The 18,561-nt window shown below is 46.3% G+C and overlaps 1 protein-coding gene across 2 annotated transcripts in view; it reads right to left on the reverse strand.

The window, feature by feature from the left end:
• The window catches only part of Tpst1 (tyrosylprotein sulfotransferase 1), a 60,170-nt gene that overhangs the window by 9,927 nt on the left and 31,682 nt on the right, over nucleotides 1–18,561 (reverse strand). For both annotated transcript variants that reach the window (XM_032886698.1, XM_032886697.1), the window contains exon 3: nucleotides 13,733–13,931. In XM_032886698.1, coding sequence (XP_032742589.1) covers nucleotides 13,733–13,931 — 199 coding nt within the window. The remainder of the gene's footprint in view (nucleotides 1–13,732; nucleotides 13,932–18,561) is intronic.

Here is an 18,561-nt window from a genome sequence, read left to right on the forward strand (position 1 = left end):
CTAAGACGTTACCCCAGAACGTCTGCAGTTTGTAGATGGGGACCCAGGGTTACACACAGTGCTGTGGAAAACACCAGTTGTGTAGCCTGCACAGACCAGAACAAACAAACAAACCCAAAACAAAGCAGACCTCTCACATTGAGTCTGGAGAGATCGTTGAGAGCATAAAAGCATTTGCTGTTCTCCCAGAGCCCTATGGTATTCTCAGGACCAACATCGGGTGGTTCGCAACCATTTGTAGCTGGAGCTCTGAGGATCCAATACCCTCTTCCAGACCCTGCAGGCACCTCTACTCTGACATGTGACATCTACATACACACCCCATTAGATTAAATGACTCTTTAAAACAACAAACAAACAAAGCTCTCACATGTGTCTTTGAATCTTAACTCAGTCGGCTCTATGGGACGACTTTCTTGCAGATGTGTATACCCAGGATGCAGAGCACTGGAAACTTCCACATAAGAAAGCATCTGAAGCCAAAGCCGTGTGTCAAACACACATAGGAGAGAGGAAGCCGTCAGGGAAAACGTAAGAACCAAGTCTGTGTTAGGTATACACTGATAATAGTCTCACTATTCCTTCAAGTCTTCCCCGAGTCAAGGTGGGAAGGTAAAAACTTTTAACCAACAAATACTTTAACCTTAACTAAGTTCACTGGGCCAGGCCATAAGCACACAGCAGGGCTGGAGAGATGGCTCAGTGGTTAAGCACATTTGTTCCTGCACAGGATCACCCATAACTCCAGTTCCAGGGAAGCTGACCTCAGCTCCTGACCTCCTCGGACACCAGGCACACATGTAGTGTAGTAAGCAGACAGAAATGTGAGCAAAACATCCACACATTTAAAAAAAAAAAAAAGACAGAAAGAAAAAGAATCCCATCTGGGGGCTGGAGAGATGGCTCAGCAGTTAGGAGCACGAGCTGTTCTTCTGAGTTCAGTCTGGCACTGACGCTGGGCCGGTCAGGCTCCAGTGGGTCCACACCCTCTTCTAGACGCTGTGGGCACCCCAGCCCCCACCCAAAAACACATGTCAACTCTTCTTCATAAAACAGTAACTTAAAACAAGTGTGTGACCTGGAGCCTCCTCCTCGATACAGAGAGAGAGAGAGAGAGAGAGAGAGAGAGAGAGAGAGAGAGAGAGAGAGAGAGAGAGAGAGAGAGAGAGAGAGAGAGCGCATAAGGATGAGTGCAGTGTTCCAAAGAATAACTATACTATGTAACAGAGAATAACTATTTAGGGTTTGTGGGGCTAGACCCAGCTCTGCCCTAATAGGGCACAAGTAGTCGTACAGAACATTCAAATGAAGCAAGCTCTGGTCCACAAGAACAGATCTGCCTGTAAGCAATGGCCTGCAACCTCTTTAACCAAAATCAAAACTGAAAAAACAAAACCAAGAGCCTTACAATGAAGCTTTCTGCAATGTCCAACAAGAAATCACTAAGTGCTGGTGCCCAGCTTATGTGCCTGGTGCTGTCCTAGACGCCTCGGACTGGAGTGCTGCTTCTGTTCGCGGCTTTTTCAGCGCACACACACCATGCTTTACCTATCTCTGCGGTACCTTGCACAGAAGCCAGGACATGGCGTATACAGGCAGATGCCCCACCACTTTACAGCCCAGCCCCGAACTGCACGGGGCACAGGTGGGTCTCACAGTCTCCTCACATCCAAGGCCATACATTAAACTCTGCTATAGGTTAGAATGCCCTTTATTCTTCACCCCTTTCTCTATTAACTCACTACAACTCCTGTTTGTTTTTCTGTCCAATTATATGTAATTGTGCGCAGAGTAGATCAGTTTTCATTTCAGTCCCTGGCAGAATCTCACCAACAGACCACGCTCCGTGACACAATTCATTGTTTTTATTACTTTTTCTCTTGAGGAATTGTAACTTGGTATTTTTCACATGCAGAGAAAACACAATTCCAGCCAGGAATGACAGTACAGGAAGGAAGCCAGCTTTGAAGTTTACAGTCCCCGTCCCTCTGGGCTTGTGTGACCCAGAGGAGACTCATTATCTCCAAACCAGAAACGCCAACAGCTGGTGACACACGTGTTTACATGCTCTCATCTGATGCTAAGGTTCTGGCAGTTGTGCACATCAGATTAAGTTCTTAGAAAGTTCAAAGGTCTGGTCCTGTCTGAGGAAAATGATTATGCTCCCATATTATGAAGAAGAATGAATCAATCAGCACAGAAATACAAAAATCCACTTAAAAATGTCTTTAATAGGGGTTGGGGATTTAGCTCAGTGGTAGAGCGCTTGCCTAGCAAGCGCAAGGCCCTGGGTTCGGTCCTCAGCTCCGAAAAAAAGAAAAAAAATGTCTTTAATATGAATCGAAAAATTTCAGTGCCATAACTACTGGACGAAGACGAGTCAAAATGTGCCTAAATCGGGACTGTAAGCTAGTATTAAATAGAAAACTTTTCCTATCAGTATGTAGTATCAACGTACAAAATTTAGCAGTAAGACCTTGAATTCTGCCCAGGATGGTGGGATGGCTCTCAATCCCAGAACTCAGGAGGCAGAGAGAGGAGAATCTGTGAGTTCGGTGCAAACTTGGTCCACACAGTTTGCTGCTTGTTTTCGGTTTATGTGTATGGGTGTTCTGCCTGCATGCATGTCTGTGCGGGACATTCATGCCGTACCCACGGAGTCTGGAAGAGAGGGCCAGACCCTCCCTGGAACTGGAGTGACAGGCGGCTGTAAGTACCACGTGGTTGCTGGGGACTGAACCTGGGTCCTCTGGAAGAGCAGCCAGTGCTCTCAGCTGTGAAACCATCGCTCCAGCCCCAGGATAAGGGTCTGAAGACTACAGCTCAGGACCGGTGTGCTGGACCTCGTTTGTCAAGGACGGCCACGTCACTGTAAGTGCGAGTGCTCTAAAGAGCCAGCGACCGTCAGACAGAGACCAGCATCCTGGCCCAGCTCCCACTACTCTATGAACAGGCTGGGGATACGTATGTAAACACACATGTACACATAAAACCTAAGTCCATTTGGTGTTGCTTGTATGTTCTCGTTTAAGGCTGACCACTTGGGACTAAATAGCATAACCAGGGCCTGTCCCTGGAGAAAATTCCAATCCTAAGGGATCAGACGCCTGAACTCTGTACACATGTGATACTCGGACAGATATGCAAGCAAAACACTCATATACATACATTTTTAATCTAAAAATAAAAATTTTAAGAGGCAGTGGGTTGGGCATGGTGTCACTCATTAGCCGTTCAAGCCCTCAAAGGGTTGCGACAGTAGGATGGTAAGTTTGAGGCGAGTCTGGGCTATAAAGTGAGTTCCTGCACAATTTAGCTGCATGGCCAAATCCTGTCTTGAAAAACTGAAAATAAATAAATGTAAAAGAACTAGAGGCTAAGGAAATGATACGCTCTACTCTCAAAAGTTAGTAAAAACACTAATTGTCCAGTTAGAAACCACTGCCACGTGTGCCGTTTCTAACACTTACTGTTGTGAGTGAGAGCGCTGCAGCCAGGACTACTCCTGTTTATTGACTGCTCCTCCCTGGTCCTCCCTCCTCCTCTCTGGTCCTCTTCCTTCTCCCTGATCTTCCCTCTCCTTCCTCCTCCTCCCCCTCCTCCTTCTCCTCCTCCCTGATCCTCCCCCTCCTCCCTGCTCCTCCCTCCTCCCTGGGTCTCCCTCCTCCCTGGTCTTCCCTCCTCCTCTCTGGTCCTCTTCCTTCTCCCTGATCTTCTCCCTCCTTCCTCCTCCTCCCTGATCCCCCCCTCCCTCTCCTCCTTCCTGATCCTCCCTAGTCCTCCATCCTCCTTTTCTTTTCTGCCTTGAAACCAAGATCCTTGAAACAGTAAAACACCACCACAGTCTCTCCAGGTTCTGCTATCTTCCCACAGTGTTCCTTAGAGTCAGTGTGAGCTGGTCCTTGTCAGGCCACAGTCAGTCCAGAAAGCTTCTCATTACCCTGTTCTCTCCTTTGGAGGCACTATTATACACTGGATAATTCTCCATTTTGCCTCACCTATGTGACTTTTTCTGTAATTATCACCTTCACCTCCAATCTTTAAAGACTTAATTATTGTTTCACTGTTTTCTGCATGATGGGTGCTTTGTATGTCATCCTGTGTAGCAGGTGTGTATGTGGTATCTGTCAAGACCAGCAGAGGGTTTCGGATCCTATAGCTCTGGGGTTACAGGTGCTTGTGAGCCACCATGTGGGTGTGGGGAATTGAACCCAGACCTTCTGAAAGAGCAGCCAGGGCTCTTCCAAGCCATCTCTCCAGGCCCCTCATTGGAGCCGTTAGCTGTGCATCCTGGAAGAGCACCTCCCATGTGCCTGTGTCCCTCACTTGAACATTTCTACGGTTTCTGGTCTGTCCTTACCACAAGTCAGGGTTAGGGTTTTCAAAGGCTGGCTTCTCCCTTGAGTTGCCTGCCTTTTTTAGGCAGGGCAGCCCCTCTGATTTGGAAAAGAGGTGCGGTAAAGACAAGTCAGTCTTGCTCTGTCTTTTAAAAGCGGTCTCTGTGTAAGGAGCTTCGTGGCTTGGTCATAAGCTTAGTGGAGGCATTTCTCACTCTTTAGCTTAGAGGTTTCTTTATTTTATAGTATCTTTGTAGAAAGAGTGTGGTCAGAGATTAAAACGAAAGCAAACGACTACCAACTCTGAGTGCCTGGCACCCACTATGTAGTCTAGGCTGTCTCCGGACTCAGGGCCATCGTACCTCAGGCTTGGAATTGTGAACAAATGGGGTTTCTAACACTTTTAATCCCCCTAAAACACAGGGCAGGGGCTGACGGGATGACTCAGTGGTTAAGAACATCTTTGCTCTTTCTTCAGAGGACCTGGTTTGGTTCTCAGCAGCCACGCTGGCTCATAACTACCCTGCAGTTCCAGGGGATCCACTTCCTCTGACTTATGCAGATACCAGGCGTGCATGCAGGATACATACATATATACACGCAGGCAGGAAAACACCCATACACATAGGGTTTAATAAATAAATCTAAAAACAAACAAATAAAAACCACAGTGGAGCTGATGGGTGGCCGGGAGCATGCCTGTGACCCTGTACTAGGGAGGCAGAGGCAGGAGGATCAGAAGTTCAGAGTCATCCTAACTAACAGTGAGTCCCAGGCAGCCTGGGCTTCGTGAGACCCTGGTTTCAAAAACAATAACTGCAAAAGCAAAACAAAACGATTCCTAACAACCTCCCCCCTCAGTGAAAGCACTCGGCAGTCCGTGCACTGGGTGGTCCCGGTGCTCAGCAGGCTGAGGTGGGAGGATAAAGTAAACCTGGGAGTTCCAGAGCAGAAGCATGCTGAGTCCAAACCCATTTTGCCCCTCACAGAGAGGCAGGAGGATCTCTGTGAATTAGGTCAGCCTTATCTATGTAACAAGTTCAAAGCCAGCCAGTGCTACACGGCCAGACTGTCTCAGACAACAACAATAACAAGAATGTGGAAGGCACAAAGAGTACAAATGCCTCTCTTGGTGGGCAGCTGGACTGCGGTGCGTGCGTGCGTGTGTGTGTGTGTGTGTGTGTGTGTGTGTGTGTGTGTGCGCGTGTGCATGTGTGTGTACGCTCTGCAGAGGGAGGATGACTGGAGCAGGGCTGGGGTGGGGGGCTGCTGCAGGCAGCTGACTTCCCAAACTTCAGTCCAGCTAGCCCCAGAGGCGTTACTGATACAAATCAAGGAAATCAGTCCTTTATTTAGATAGCACATGTGGAGTGAGGATGTGGGAATTAGGCTGAAGTTCAGTATCTCCCTTAATTCACTTAACTCCAAGAGGAAAACCCAAATTAAAAGCTGGTGTTCAACCGCAGAGAAGCTCACTCTAAGACCTGAATGATCGGCCTAGCTAAATGAAGGAGGAGAAATGTGTTTATTTCACTTCCTATCCTAGTGTGTGTTTTCTATGCTTGCTTACATGAGTGCCTTCATATGTACATGCATGCAGAGGCTGGGGGTCAATGCTGACTGAGTGTTTTCCTCCACTTTTGGAGACAACCTCACTGAACTCATAGCTTATCAGTTCAGCTAAACTAGGGATTACAGGATCATGCCATGGTGCCTGGTCTTCACCAACCAAGTGACTGGTCCAGGCCCATAGCGCTACCTTCATACAAAAGGCCCAGCATAGCCACAAACATCTAAGACACGAGGACATGCAAATAAATATAACCCATGATTCTAAAGGCTCAACAGAGGCCCATGGATGAAGACAGTGAAGGTGGGGCTGTCTCTGAAAGTTACTGGCATGGGACAGAAAGACAGAAACCCAGCAGACACGGGGAGGGAAAGGCCCCTCACTCAGAAGTCTGGCTGAAGCCTCTCACAAGCTGAAAATCAAAAATTCCAAAACAGGTGGCCCAGGCCTTTAGTCCCAGCACTCAGGAAGCAGAGGTAAGCAGATCTGTTAGTTTGTGGCCAGCCTGATCTACAGAGTGAGTTCCAGGACAACCGGATCTACACGTGGAAACCCTGTCTCAAAAAACAAAAACAAACAATCCAAGACAATGAACAACATCTGCCCTGAGGGATGCCATCCGGGAGACAGCAGGCCTTTTATAGCGAGATTTCAAGTAAGAGCGCCTGCCACAGCAGTGAGCATGTGTAAGTCCTGAGCAAATCCGATCCTGAGAATAGCTTCACTCCTCTCCCACAATCTCCCAACAAGGCTGCTTAATTTATTGTAAAACCATCTCACTTCTCCGATCTGGGATTTTTTCCTTCTCAGCTGTAATCCTCTGCGGTGCACATCAGGAAACACCCTAGCATCTCATCTGAATCCCTTAGCACTCCCATGAAGAGACAAATTCAGAACCTTCCAGAACTGTATTCATAGCAACAAAACGACAACGAGCAGGTATCTCCCAGAAACCCACACTAGTGTGTCCTACACTCATGAGCATCTTTATTTCCAAACCCATGCTGATCTCAAATCAGTGCCAAATTCTTCTCATAATAAACTCCAAATCCACTTCATATTAGCACTAAGGGAGAGCAATACCCCAGGCTTCAGCCGCGCAGAGAACTTGGAAGACAAACCCTTCAGGCAACAGCACAGAGATGTTTCTGGCCAGTGTCACAGACACTGAAGAACAAAGAAAGACAGAAAGTTCAAGAAGAGAAATGGAAATCCAAGAGCTGGGAAATGCATTGTTTGAAACAAAAACGTCACTGGGTGGCAAATTAGATTCCTAAGAGAAAAAGGATCCATGAATTAAAGAATAAGTTCATTTCGTTTAAAACTAACAAAGAGCCAGATTGGGGCTGAGTAGAGAAAGCACTGTCGTGCAAGAATGAAGGTCCACACAAATGCTGGCTCCCCTGCACTCCCCGGGATTGATGGTGAACATGGGGGCCTCCCCAGAGCAAGGGCCAAGTGTTTTCTGTGAGATCTGGGTTCAGTAGAGAGACACTGCCTCAAAGACTAACGTGTAGTGACTGAGGAAGACTTCTGGAGTCACCCTCTGGCCTACACCCCCACCCCAACACACACACACACACACACACACAGATACATACATAAAGCCAGGCATGGTAGTGCTTATGCACCTCTACCAGTACAAAGTGAACACATGCAATTAAAAGGTTCTCAAAGAGAGACATGTTAGATTAAAAACCAAACTAAGAGAATTAGTAGCTAGCAAACCCTAATAAGGCAGGCATCTTGCTGAAAAGAAAAGATGCTGGAAAGAAATCTGTACCAAGAAAAACAGTACCCATGTGGCCTACAATGCATAAAATATTTAGTAGCTGTCTATTTACAGGAAAAAATGTGCAGCCCTTGTTCTGGAGCAACCATTACAGACAAAAACAAAGGATAGCCAAAATGAGGAGATAATTGCCACAGTGGATAAAAGACTACAAAGTAATAATACTAGATTAATCCAAAAGAAGTCAGGAAAATAAAGGAAAAAGACAGACGGTTCAAAATTAAGAAATCAGCCCTCAATGGCAGACTTCAGCCCAAGCAGATGAGTAATCACAATGGATGTAAGGAACTAAACATCTCATCTAGAGTGAAGGGACTGTCAAACCACGGCAACTATGTCGTCATCACTTCATCACTTTAGACACCTGGACTAAAGGATGAGGTAAACAAATGCGCGCATGTGTTCTGCTTATCAACAAGGCGCATGCGCTCTGCTAATCAGACAAGGCCGACCCCTAGGAAAGAACGTCGGTGCTGATGCTCCTCATAGGAAGAGACTTCTTCAACCGCTGTCTGCTTTTCCCTCAGCAATGCACACTCACAATGCATGAAGCGGGCCGACAACGACAGGAGAGAGGCCACTGCCACAGTATTCTTCTCTGAGTTTATAAATCAGCTAAGAACTATCGGACTGAGCAATATGGTAACAGTTACGGAACATCATAACCGCACAACAGTTTTTCATATGAACACGAGGCCACATGTTGTCCACAAAGCAATTTTAAACATATTTAAAGAATTGAAGCCATAGTGTGTGCGTTCTCCAACCACAGAACAACCACATCAAAAACCAGGATCCTAAGAAAACGAAATCCCCAAATACTTAAAAAAGTAAATGCTGTTCTAAGAAATCTAGATTTATATCCCATACTAAAAATAGACCTACTTAAGAATATTTCTTTCAGATTTATTTCCTGTCTCTGCCTGTCTCTGTCTCTCTCTCTCTCTCGTGTGTGTGTGTGTGTGTGTGTGTGTGTGTGTGTGTGTGTGTGTGTGTGTGTGTAATGGTTTCAGGTGCCTGCAGAGGCTAAGGAGGGTATCAGCTCTCTTGGAATTGGAGGTAGGTGTGACCTGCAGGTCCTCTGCAAGAGCAAGCACTCTAAGTACGAAGCCATCTGTGATGGTCTGTATATGTTTGGTCCAGGGGTCAGCACTATTAGAAGGTGCTGGAGTAGATGTGGCCTTGTTGGAGTAGGCATGTCACTGTGGGTGTGGGCTTTAAGACCCTCATCCTAGCTGCCTGGAAGTCAGTATTCTGCTAGCAGCCTTCAGATGAAGATGTAGGACTCTCAGCTCCTCCTGCACCATGCCTGCCTGGATGCTGCCATGCTCCCACCTTGATGATAATGGACTGAACCTCTGAACCTGTAAGCCAGCCCCAATTACATGTTGTCCTTCTGAGAGATGCTTTGGCCATGGTGTCTGTTCACAGCAGGAAAACCCTAAGACACCATCTCTCCAGCCCTCACTCTACTCAAGAGTGTTTCCATGGGGTTTGCAATGCTAGGTGATGCGAGGATGAATAGCGAGAGAAACAAGAATGCTGAGCACAGAGATAGACACAAGCAGAGCAGCTTGGGCTGGGTACAGACACCCCAACATGCAACGGTACCTTCTAGGCTCTAACAAGTACTGGTTTCAATGGGAGTGGTTTCTTTTTTCTTTCTTCCCTTCCTCCAGTCTCCCTTTCTTTCCTTTATAATTTATTGAAGTGTATGTGTGGGCGTTCATGTGTGTGCATGTGTATGTGTGCAGGCATGCCGTGGTGTGCATACAGAGTCAGAGACCAGCTTTCAGTAGCTGGCTTTCTCCTTCCATGAGGGAGGGTCCCATGGGTAGAGCTCAGTCGTTGGCCAGTGCAGCCAGTGCTCTAACCAACTGAGCGTCTCTCTGGCCCTGGAGGCGGCTCCTTACTGCAGGGTCCGGACCGTTAACCCAACTCCCCTCACTGACCCCAAGTTCCCTCCTGTCTTCTTCCGTGAGCCCCGCACCCTGACTACTTCTTTTCTCAGTAGGGTCTACTGAGGTTCCCATGGGATACACCATTCATATTTGGAACTGCGTTTCCCCCTCTTCCCTTTTTCTTCCTTGTTTAAGAAACAAGAACCTTTTATTTTTGTCTTGAGAACTTCATATGCGGGTACTGTGTTTATATCATGTCCACCCCTCCTCTCCCAACTCCAACGCCTTCCACGCCTTCCCTCACTTCCTCTCAGACTCATGACCACTTCAGTTATTCCTGTTATAGAGCTTTTCTTTTTTACCTTATTTTTTAATGTGGATGGATGTTTTATCTGCATGTGTGTATGTGCACCACGTGTGCCTGGGCCCAGGGAGGTCTGGGAGCTGCCATGAGGGTGCTTGCATAATATCAGGAAACGCTCTTTACCGCCCAGTCATCCCTCGGGCCCCACATGTACCATTCCTTGAGTGCATGTGGGACCTTACCAGTTCAGGCTGGCCTGGACCTCCAGGGTACATGAGTGTGGCTCCTGGTGGCCTTCATGCTCTGCTTCCCACACCTGGCTTGGAACTCCTCTCCAGCTCTCTGGTCAACTTTGCTGTCTTTTTTAGTAGTAGAAGGGATCGGATGCAGGGTCTCACACACTCTAGCAACGTGCTCTACCACTGAGCTACACCCAAGACTCTAACCCTTCAAGTTGAGCAAGCAGGTCTTGAAACAGCATTGGGCTTGACCTGTGTACTCCACCTGCTGTCTGCTCCCTGGCTTGCGGACTGCACACGTAAGCCATCACAGCTACATTCCCATGACCTGGTCTAGATTTCTTCCAGTCATGGAGCAATTCCAGCCAGCCCCTGTCTAGCAAGCGACAAGTGTGGACAGTAAGTCAGTCTGTATTCGGAATTTGAGGTTCTTTGGTGCCCAAGTAGCAGTTAGGAACAGTGAGCTTTCAGCTCAGCAAAAGCCCACTCAGAAAAAGCCCAGGGCACTACAGTTATCAGCAAATAGGTTGTAATGAAAGTCGTAAGAGTGGATGAGCTTCACGAGAACACTGTGAAACAGGAGACTTTAATCTGTGTCCACCGAAACTCAATGGACGGATATGCCTGTTTGCGGTAGAGAGGAATCTATATTTGATTATGTTCTCAAAGAAGTCACTAAGTTAGAAAGGTTAAGAAGTGGGCTGGAGAGATGGCTCTGTGGTTAAGAGCACCGACTGCTCTTCCTGAGGTCCTGAGTTCAATTCCCAGCAACCACATGGTGGCTCACAACCATCTGTAATGAGATCTGATGCCCTCTTCTGGTGTGTCTAAAGGCAGCTACAGTGTACTCATATACAATAAAATAAAATCTTAAAAAAAAATTATATAAAAAAAAAAGGTTAAGAAGTGAGGGAAGAGGGAGAAGGCTGAAACGTGACCTGGAGAGCATTATTTATTACAGTGTGCCACAATCTGGGGATTAGAGGCTTGTGGAAGAGGGCATGGAACGTGTTAGCATCTCATTTCCAGTTTACTGTGTGAGTCATGGCGACCGCAACACACATGACTTTCATTTAGATTTGGACAACAGACCCCTAAGACTCAGTGCTGACTCACACAGCACTTCTTTTGGGCTCTGCACGCTCTGTGAAAACCAACAGTTTTAGGCCTAGAGATGGGGATGTCTACTTCCCAGCCTAATGGGGTGTTTCTCCTACCCCTTTCCTTCCTGCTTCCCACTGTCAGTACAGACAGTTTCTCCAGCCGCCCTTTTCTTTCTCTGACACTTAGAGAGCTTGTGATCGTGATGCAAGCTCACAACTGCTGCATTCTGTCAGCCTCCAAGTCATCACAGGCAAAAGGAGAAAAGAAAAAGAAAAGGTTTTGAAGATGCATGGGATTTGGTCTGAAATACAGCTAGCACTGGTAAGACAAACAACAAAACTCAAACCCAAAAAACAAGGTCAGGGTTGGCAAGACGGCTCATTGGGTTCAGATGGCTAGGGGTGCAGACCTGGCAAGCCGAGCTTGATTCCTAGAACCCACATAAAAGTGAAAGGAGAGGATGCTCTCCAAGAGTTGTCCTCTGACTTCCACATGTGTGTCACAGCATACAGGCTAAATGTAAAATAACTCCAGGCACACTGGCATTGCATGCGATCTTACAAAGGGCCCGAATACAGAACTCATCTTCTCTTTCTCATCCACCCACCCCAGTGTGCGTCATGCAGACCTTTCAAAAGCCACAGTGAGTATCCTGGGTTCAAACCACAGCATTCCTCCCAACCTCCACTGAGGGAAGCCAAGAAAACTTGCACATGTGAGACTCTAGCCTACTGTCCTGGGAACCCCGGAATATCACTGGCACACGTCTCTTGGCTCATGGAAATACCTTCCCTTCTGTGCACAGGAGACAGCTGGTTGTCAGCCCGTTACACAAAGACCCTCAGGGATTGCTAAGGGAAGCTGAAGTAATGCTCACTGGATATGAAGCAAACGGCACTATAGACCTTCAGTGAGGGTAGGAAAACTTCAGAAACTTAAGAGGTGGTTCATAAAACACAAACAGCTAATAAACTGGAAATGTTCACTGACATTAATCAGGGAAACATTAAAATTATCAAAACTCATGCTGATTCTCAGATGGTCCTTTGTACACATGCATGGGCATCAGCATATGTCAAGTACCTTTAAAAAGCCCAGACGAGGCTGGAGAGATGGCTCAGTGGTTAAGAGCACTGTCTGCTCTTCCAGAGGTCCTGAGTTCAAATCCCAGCAACCACATGGTGGCTCACAACCATCTGTAATGGGGATATGATGCCCTCTTCTCGTGTGTCTGAAGACAGCTGCAGTGTGCTCACATACATTAAATGAATAGATAAATAAAATATATATTTAAAAAAAGGGGGGTGGGGGTTTAGCTCAGTGGTAGAGCGCTTGCCTAGCAAGCGCAAGGCCCTGGTTCGGTCCCCAGCTCCAAAAAAAAAAAAAACAAAAATTTTTAAAAAAGTCCAGACGCTCTACCCTAGCCTGATGTCACCTTTATTAGTCTGACCTTAAAGAAAACCCTAAAATATGGAACCTGAGTTCAGTGCCCAGCCCCGCTACTATATAGTGAGTTAAAATTAAAGACCAGCCTGAGCCAGGTGAGGTTGTCTGAATCCTCCCCCAACCCTGATCCCCAAAAGTTTCAATTTTACGTTTATCTTAACCGATAAAAATTTTAAACAGAAATACAGAATGATGACTTGAAATCAGATTTAACCATCAAGGTATTTATTCGGATTAGTTCTTTAAGGTTTTAGCACAGTGCTTTATAAAGCTGCGTTCCTAGTCATTTATTTTGATTGTAAGTGTTCTGCCTAATGTATGTAAGTGCACCACATACATACAGTGCTTTTGGAGGCAAAGGGAGCATCGGAACTGGACTTAGAGACAGTTGTGAGCTGTCATGTGGGAACTGGGAACTGAATGCAGGTCCTCGTCAAGAACATCCAGTTTTCTTAATGGCAGTCTCTCCATGCCAAACCGTATTCACTTTCATTATGTATGTGTGCTTATCCATGTTGGGGTAAGTGTATGCACACATGTGTATGGAGGTGGACTTTGAGGACAGCTTCTCTGTGGGTTCTGGGGACTGAACCCAGGGCCTCGTATCTGAGCAGGGAGCTGTCCTGACTGAGCCATCTCCCCAGCCCACATCTTTCAACTGAGGGCTAGGATATGTAATCATTCTTCTCATGGACCTACGTACCCGCTAGCCCTCAGGAGGTCAAAAAACCACACCTCATCTAAACAAAGCCTTAAAAGCAAAGTGGTCCTTACACTTAAGGAGAGGAAAGAGAAACAGAAGCAAAGTCACTAAGAATCCTGCTGTTTGTGCAAATGATACAAAGCATGCTGCTGGCCCGAAGCTTCTGGGAAGAAGGGTTTTGCCCACACTGCGACCACTGATGATACAGCATTCAGCAAGTTAGACAGCAGTCATTTAAGATACTTTTCTGGTCCCAAGAGGCAAGAAACAAAACAAGAAAAATCTAAAACCTCAAACCATGTCTATTTTTCCAGTTACGTTGGTGGTCTCACTTACCCTCCTGGTGTTTTCAAGGATCTTGGGGTCAGGTTTTCCGTAGTTAGGGGGATTGGCGTATGGATCATATCCCAGTTTGGCAAGCATGGGTGCGATCACTGCCATGTCTTGTAAGACATCTGGGGGTATCTTCCCAACCCACTTCGATAGCGCCCCCACATTGACGGGCTTGATGACTTGGTCTGTTGATCTTTCCACTCTGAAAACAACACCACAAACAATTACTTATTTAAATTCTAAACAAAACCAAAACATGTGGCATGCATAGAATCCCAGCTCTCCAAAAGCAGAGGCAGGAGGATTAGGAGTTCTGGGTTATTTTTGTCTACAAAAGCAAGTTAGAAGTCATCCTGCCTACATGAGACTCCCAACTTAAAAAAGAGAAAAAGGAAGGGGGTACCCAGCACTCCCTTCTCAGAGAAGGGGAGGGAGGAATCGGGGGAGGGGTACTGGGGGGGCTAATGTTAGGACGTAAAGTGAACTGTCTGAGCCTGAGCTGGTGAGATGATATGGTGGGTAAAAGTATTTGAAGCCTAGGTTGACAACCCACAATGGAAGAAGACAACACACACACACACACACACACACACACACACACACACACACACACAGTCTCTCTCATGAATTCATGCTTTAAATTTTAAAAAAATCTGTCAATTACGAAAGGTTGGATGAATATATCACAATCCTTTAGCAGAGATGGTATGGGAACTAGATGTGCCGACACAAATCTTTAATCCCAGCACTTGGGAGACAGAAGCAGGTGGATTTCTCTGAATTCAAAGCCAGCCTGGTTCACTTTGAACTCATCATATAGTTCAAAGCCCAGGGGCCCAGTCTCCAGAAACAGAGCAGACAGCGTGGGTCAATGAGACGGCTTACCTTTGTACTTGCACCGAGCCTATCAAGTGGAAGTCCCTTCCCCAGGACCAACAGGGTGAAAGGGGAGAGCTCATACTGGTTGTCCTCTGCTCGTGCTCACCCACCCTAACTCACATGCGTGCAAACACACACACACACATACACACAACACACACACACACGCACATACACACACACACACAGACACACACACACACACCATAACAATAAAAAATTAAAGCAGAAGGAAGTGTCTCCTTTGGCCACCATGTTCCTCAAGCGTGCTCTCAGGTGGCACTCTGGCACCCTCCATCTCCCTGGAGCCTTACTTATCACGCAGTGCTCGACACATTGGGGTGCTTTAAAACCCACAGCCCAACGTGGCAAAGCAAGGGACCTGTGAGTCAGCCAGCAGCCCATGGCTCATGACGGTCCAGCCTCTGCTCCCTTCTCAGCACCACTATGATGGCTGCTCGAGAAGTCCCTTGAGATGAGCAGAAGCAGGTGGATCTCCATGAGTTTGAGGCTGGCTAGGTCTAGTTCCAGGTCAGCCAAGGCTACACGGGGCTTTTTTCTTTAAGTTACTAATGGATTCATTTATGTTGAGAGTTGCTAAAATAAAAGTTACTTGGTCATGATAGCTTAACAGTCTCTGATATACAGTAGAATTCTTTTTATTGCTATTGTTTAAGATCTGAGAGATATTGAAAATTTTACCTAAAGTTTCCTTCCTGTAATTCTACTGACAACTGTGATTAAATCAAGGCTTCATAAAGTGACAAGTTTTTTTTTTAAAGATTTATTTATTTTATTTATATGAGTACACTGTAACTGTCTTCAGACACACCAGAAGAGGGCATCAGATCCCATTACAGATGGTTGTGAGCCACCATGTGGTTGCTGGGAATTGAACTCAGGACCTCTGGAAGAGCAGTCAGTGCTCTAACCACTGAGCCATCTCTCCAGCCCAAGTGACAAGTTTTTAAAGACTAAATTTTTTAAATTATTATTTTTGTATTATGTGCATGGGTGTTTTCTTGCATGTATGTCTACATATTACATGTGTGGTTGTGCACAAGGAGTCAGAAGAGAGCATTGAGCCTCTGAAACTGGAGTGTCAAGTGGTTGTTACCTGCCCTTTGGGTATCAGGAACTGAATCCAGGTCCTCTGAAAAAGCAGCAAGTATTCTTAACTCCTGAGCCATTTCTCCACCCTTATTTTTAATCTCTCTGTGTGTGTGTGTGTGTGTGTGTGTGTGTGGTCAGAGGGGTCAGATCCTGTTTCAGTCAGGGTTCTGTTGTACGTTGTGTGCATATTTGTGTGTGTGTGGTGTGTGTGTGTGTGTGTGTGTGTGTGTGTGTGTGACTTTAAGTAAGTGTTAAAATGGTAACAATAGCTGATTCACACCTGAGAAGCTGGGAGCCAGGTAGTTTATTTGGTCCTTGAGGAGCAATGTCTCAGTGGCTGTCTCTCACTGGAGGATGACAACAATACTCATTCTACAAGGAGAGCGCCTCAGTAGTCCCAGCCTCGAGCCAGAAGCCTTGAGGCTTCACAGAGGGCTTCTGGTCTATTCCACAATGAACGCTTGGGTCCCTAGTTCTGCTGTCATCTAAGGAATCAGCAACAACAGAGCAAATCCACCCAGCAGCAAAAGAAGCCACCCAGGCCATGCAAGCAGAAGGCTCCCTCCTCACACACTTTCTGTATCTGGGCTCCTACTGGAAGGTGCCACCTACAGTGGGGATGGGTCTTCCCACATCAATCGTAGCAAAAAGGACTTCAGGGGAGTCTAACTTGTGGCAAGCTGACATTAAAACCACACACCATTGATCTTGGAGTTATGGGTGGTTGTGGGCTGCTAGACATAGGTGCTAGGAGTTAAACTAGGGTCCTCTGCAAAAGCAGGACTCCCCTTAACCGCCCCTTCCCTGGTTTTTGTTTGCTTTTTTTTTTTTTTTTAAAGATTTATTTATTTATTACATATAAGTACACTGTAGCTGTCTTCAGACACACCAGAAGAGGGCATCCGATCTCTTTTACAGATGGTTGTGAGCCACCATGTGGTTGCTGGGAATTGAACTCAGGACCTCTGGAAGAACAGTCGGGTGCTCTTAACTGCTGAGCCATCTCTCCAGCCCCTTTTGTTTGCTTTTGAGACAGGGTCTCGAGTAGCCCAGTTGGGTTTCTGTGCTGCGTAGTTTTATGCCAACTTGACGTAAACTAAAGTCATTTGCAGCAGGGAACCTCGATTAAGAAAATGCCTCAGCTGTGGCGCAGCCGCCTCCTGTGAAGAACAGCGAACTGAAGTAAAAGCCAACCCTTTCCTCCCCGACTTGCCTTTGGTCACGGTGTTACATCACAGCACTAGTAACCCTAACTAAGACAGTCTCAACTCTCCATGTAGCAGACGCTGGCCTTTAACTCCTGATCCACCTCCGAAGGGCTGGGATTACAAGTGTCAGCCACACTGTCCTCTCCTGTGACCTAAAATGATGTATGTAACATTAGACTATCTCTCTAATGGCTGGAGACAACCCACTTGTGATCTCCTTACATAGGACAATTGTTTGCCACATTTGATTTCTCTGATGCTAATCAACCTGTCTAAGCTCAATATCCATCTTGAAAAATAGGCGATTGTCTCTGGAATGAAATTAATAAAAAATGCATTTTCATGATTGCTTTAAGTAGTTTTTATCCTATTGTCTCTCCTCGTCTACTGAATACAAGAAGCTAGGGAAACCTGTTTCGGTGTTTGGGAAACAGTGAGCATTTCTCCGTTTAGAGAACAGTTAACCCAAGAACAAGGGGCATGAGGCCCCCCTTTAGTCGATAATCTGCTCCCACGTATGTTGGCTCTGCCTCAGTCTTTCTTCTTCCACATTGGGGGAGAGCAGCTCTGGTGCAGTTTGTCCCCGGTTGTCTTATTTTCTCTGTGGAGCAACATCTCGCTGTGTGGCCAGCCAGGGCTGCATTCTTTATGAACAACAGAACTGATTTCATTTTTTTAATGGCCTAATGTGGTTGTAAAAACACTGCATTCCGGTTCTCAAATGTTCCCTCACTAACACATGCTGCTTTGGCCCTCCAGCATGAGGTAACAACCAGTGTGGTTAGACGCTGCTTACAATTAAGCCTTTTCTGGACTTCAAGAGTAACACATGGGGCCAAGGACTTAAATGCTAACTAAAATGCAATATGCTAACTGGCTTAGTTTTCTTTCTGTTGCTGTGATAAAATACCATGACCAAAAGTAACTTGTGGGGGAAACAATGTAATGGGCTTACATATCCCAATCAGAGTCCCTCTGTGGGAAGTCAGGGCAGGAATAAAACAGGGTAGGAACCTAGAGGAGGCATGAACTGAAGCAGAGACTACGGAAGGCTGCTGCTTCCAGAATGCTCTCTCCATGGCTTGCTCTGCTTGGTTTCTTACACAACGAGGACCATCTGCACAGGGGATGTTTCCTCTGCATTTTTAAAGACGTACTCATTTGCATTGTGTATGTTGTTCCTGTTTTGCCTCCATGCACGCATGTATGTGTACCACATGTGCTCGGTGCCTGTGGAAATCAGAAAGCATTAGACTCCCTGAAACTGGAGTCACAGCACCACGTGGATGCTGGAAACTGAATCTGGGTCCTCCCCAAGAGCAGTAAATGCTCTTAACTGTTACGTCTGATCTACAAAGCCCCTAAGAAGCATTTTCTCGATTGAAGTTCCCTCTTCTCAAATGACCCTGGCTTATGTCAAGCTCACAAAAACAAAAACAAAACAAATTCACCTAACCAGCACAGAAACCAACAGATTCCTAATTAGATTTAATTTAGGTTTTTTGTTTGTGATTTGTTTTGTTGTTGTTTGATACGGTGTCTCACTATGTATCCCTGTCTGTCCTGGAACTCACTATGGAGAAATTACAGAGATCTACCTACGTCTGGCTTGTTTTTACTTGAAAAATCAAT

The sequence above is a fragment of the Rattus rattus genome, chromosome 16 (genome assembly GCF_011064425.1).
Source record: "Rattus rattus isolate New Zealand chromosome 16, Rrattus_CSIRO_v1, whole genome shotgun sequence".
NCBI classification, from domain to species: Eukaryota; Metazoa; Chordata; class Mammalia; order Rodentia; family Muridae; genus Rattus; species Rattus rattus.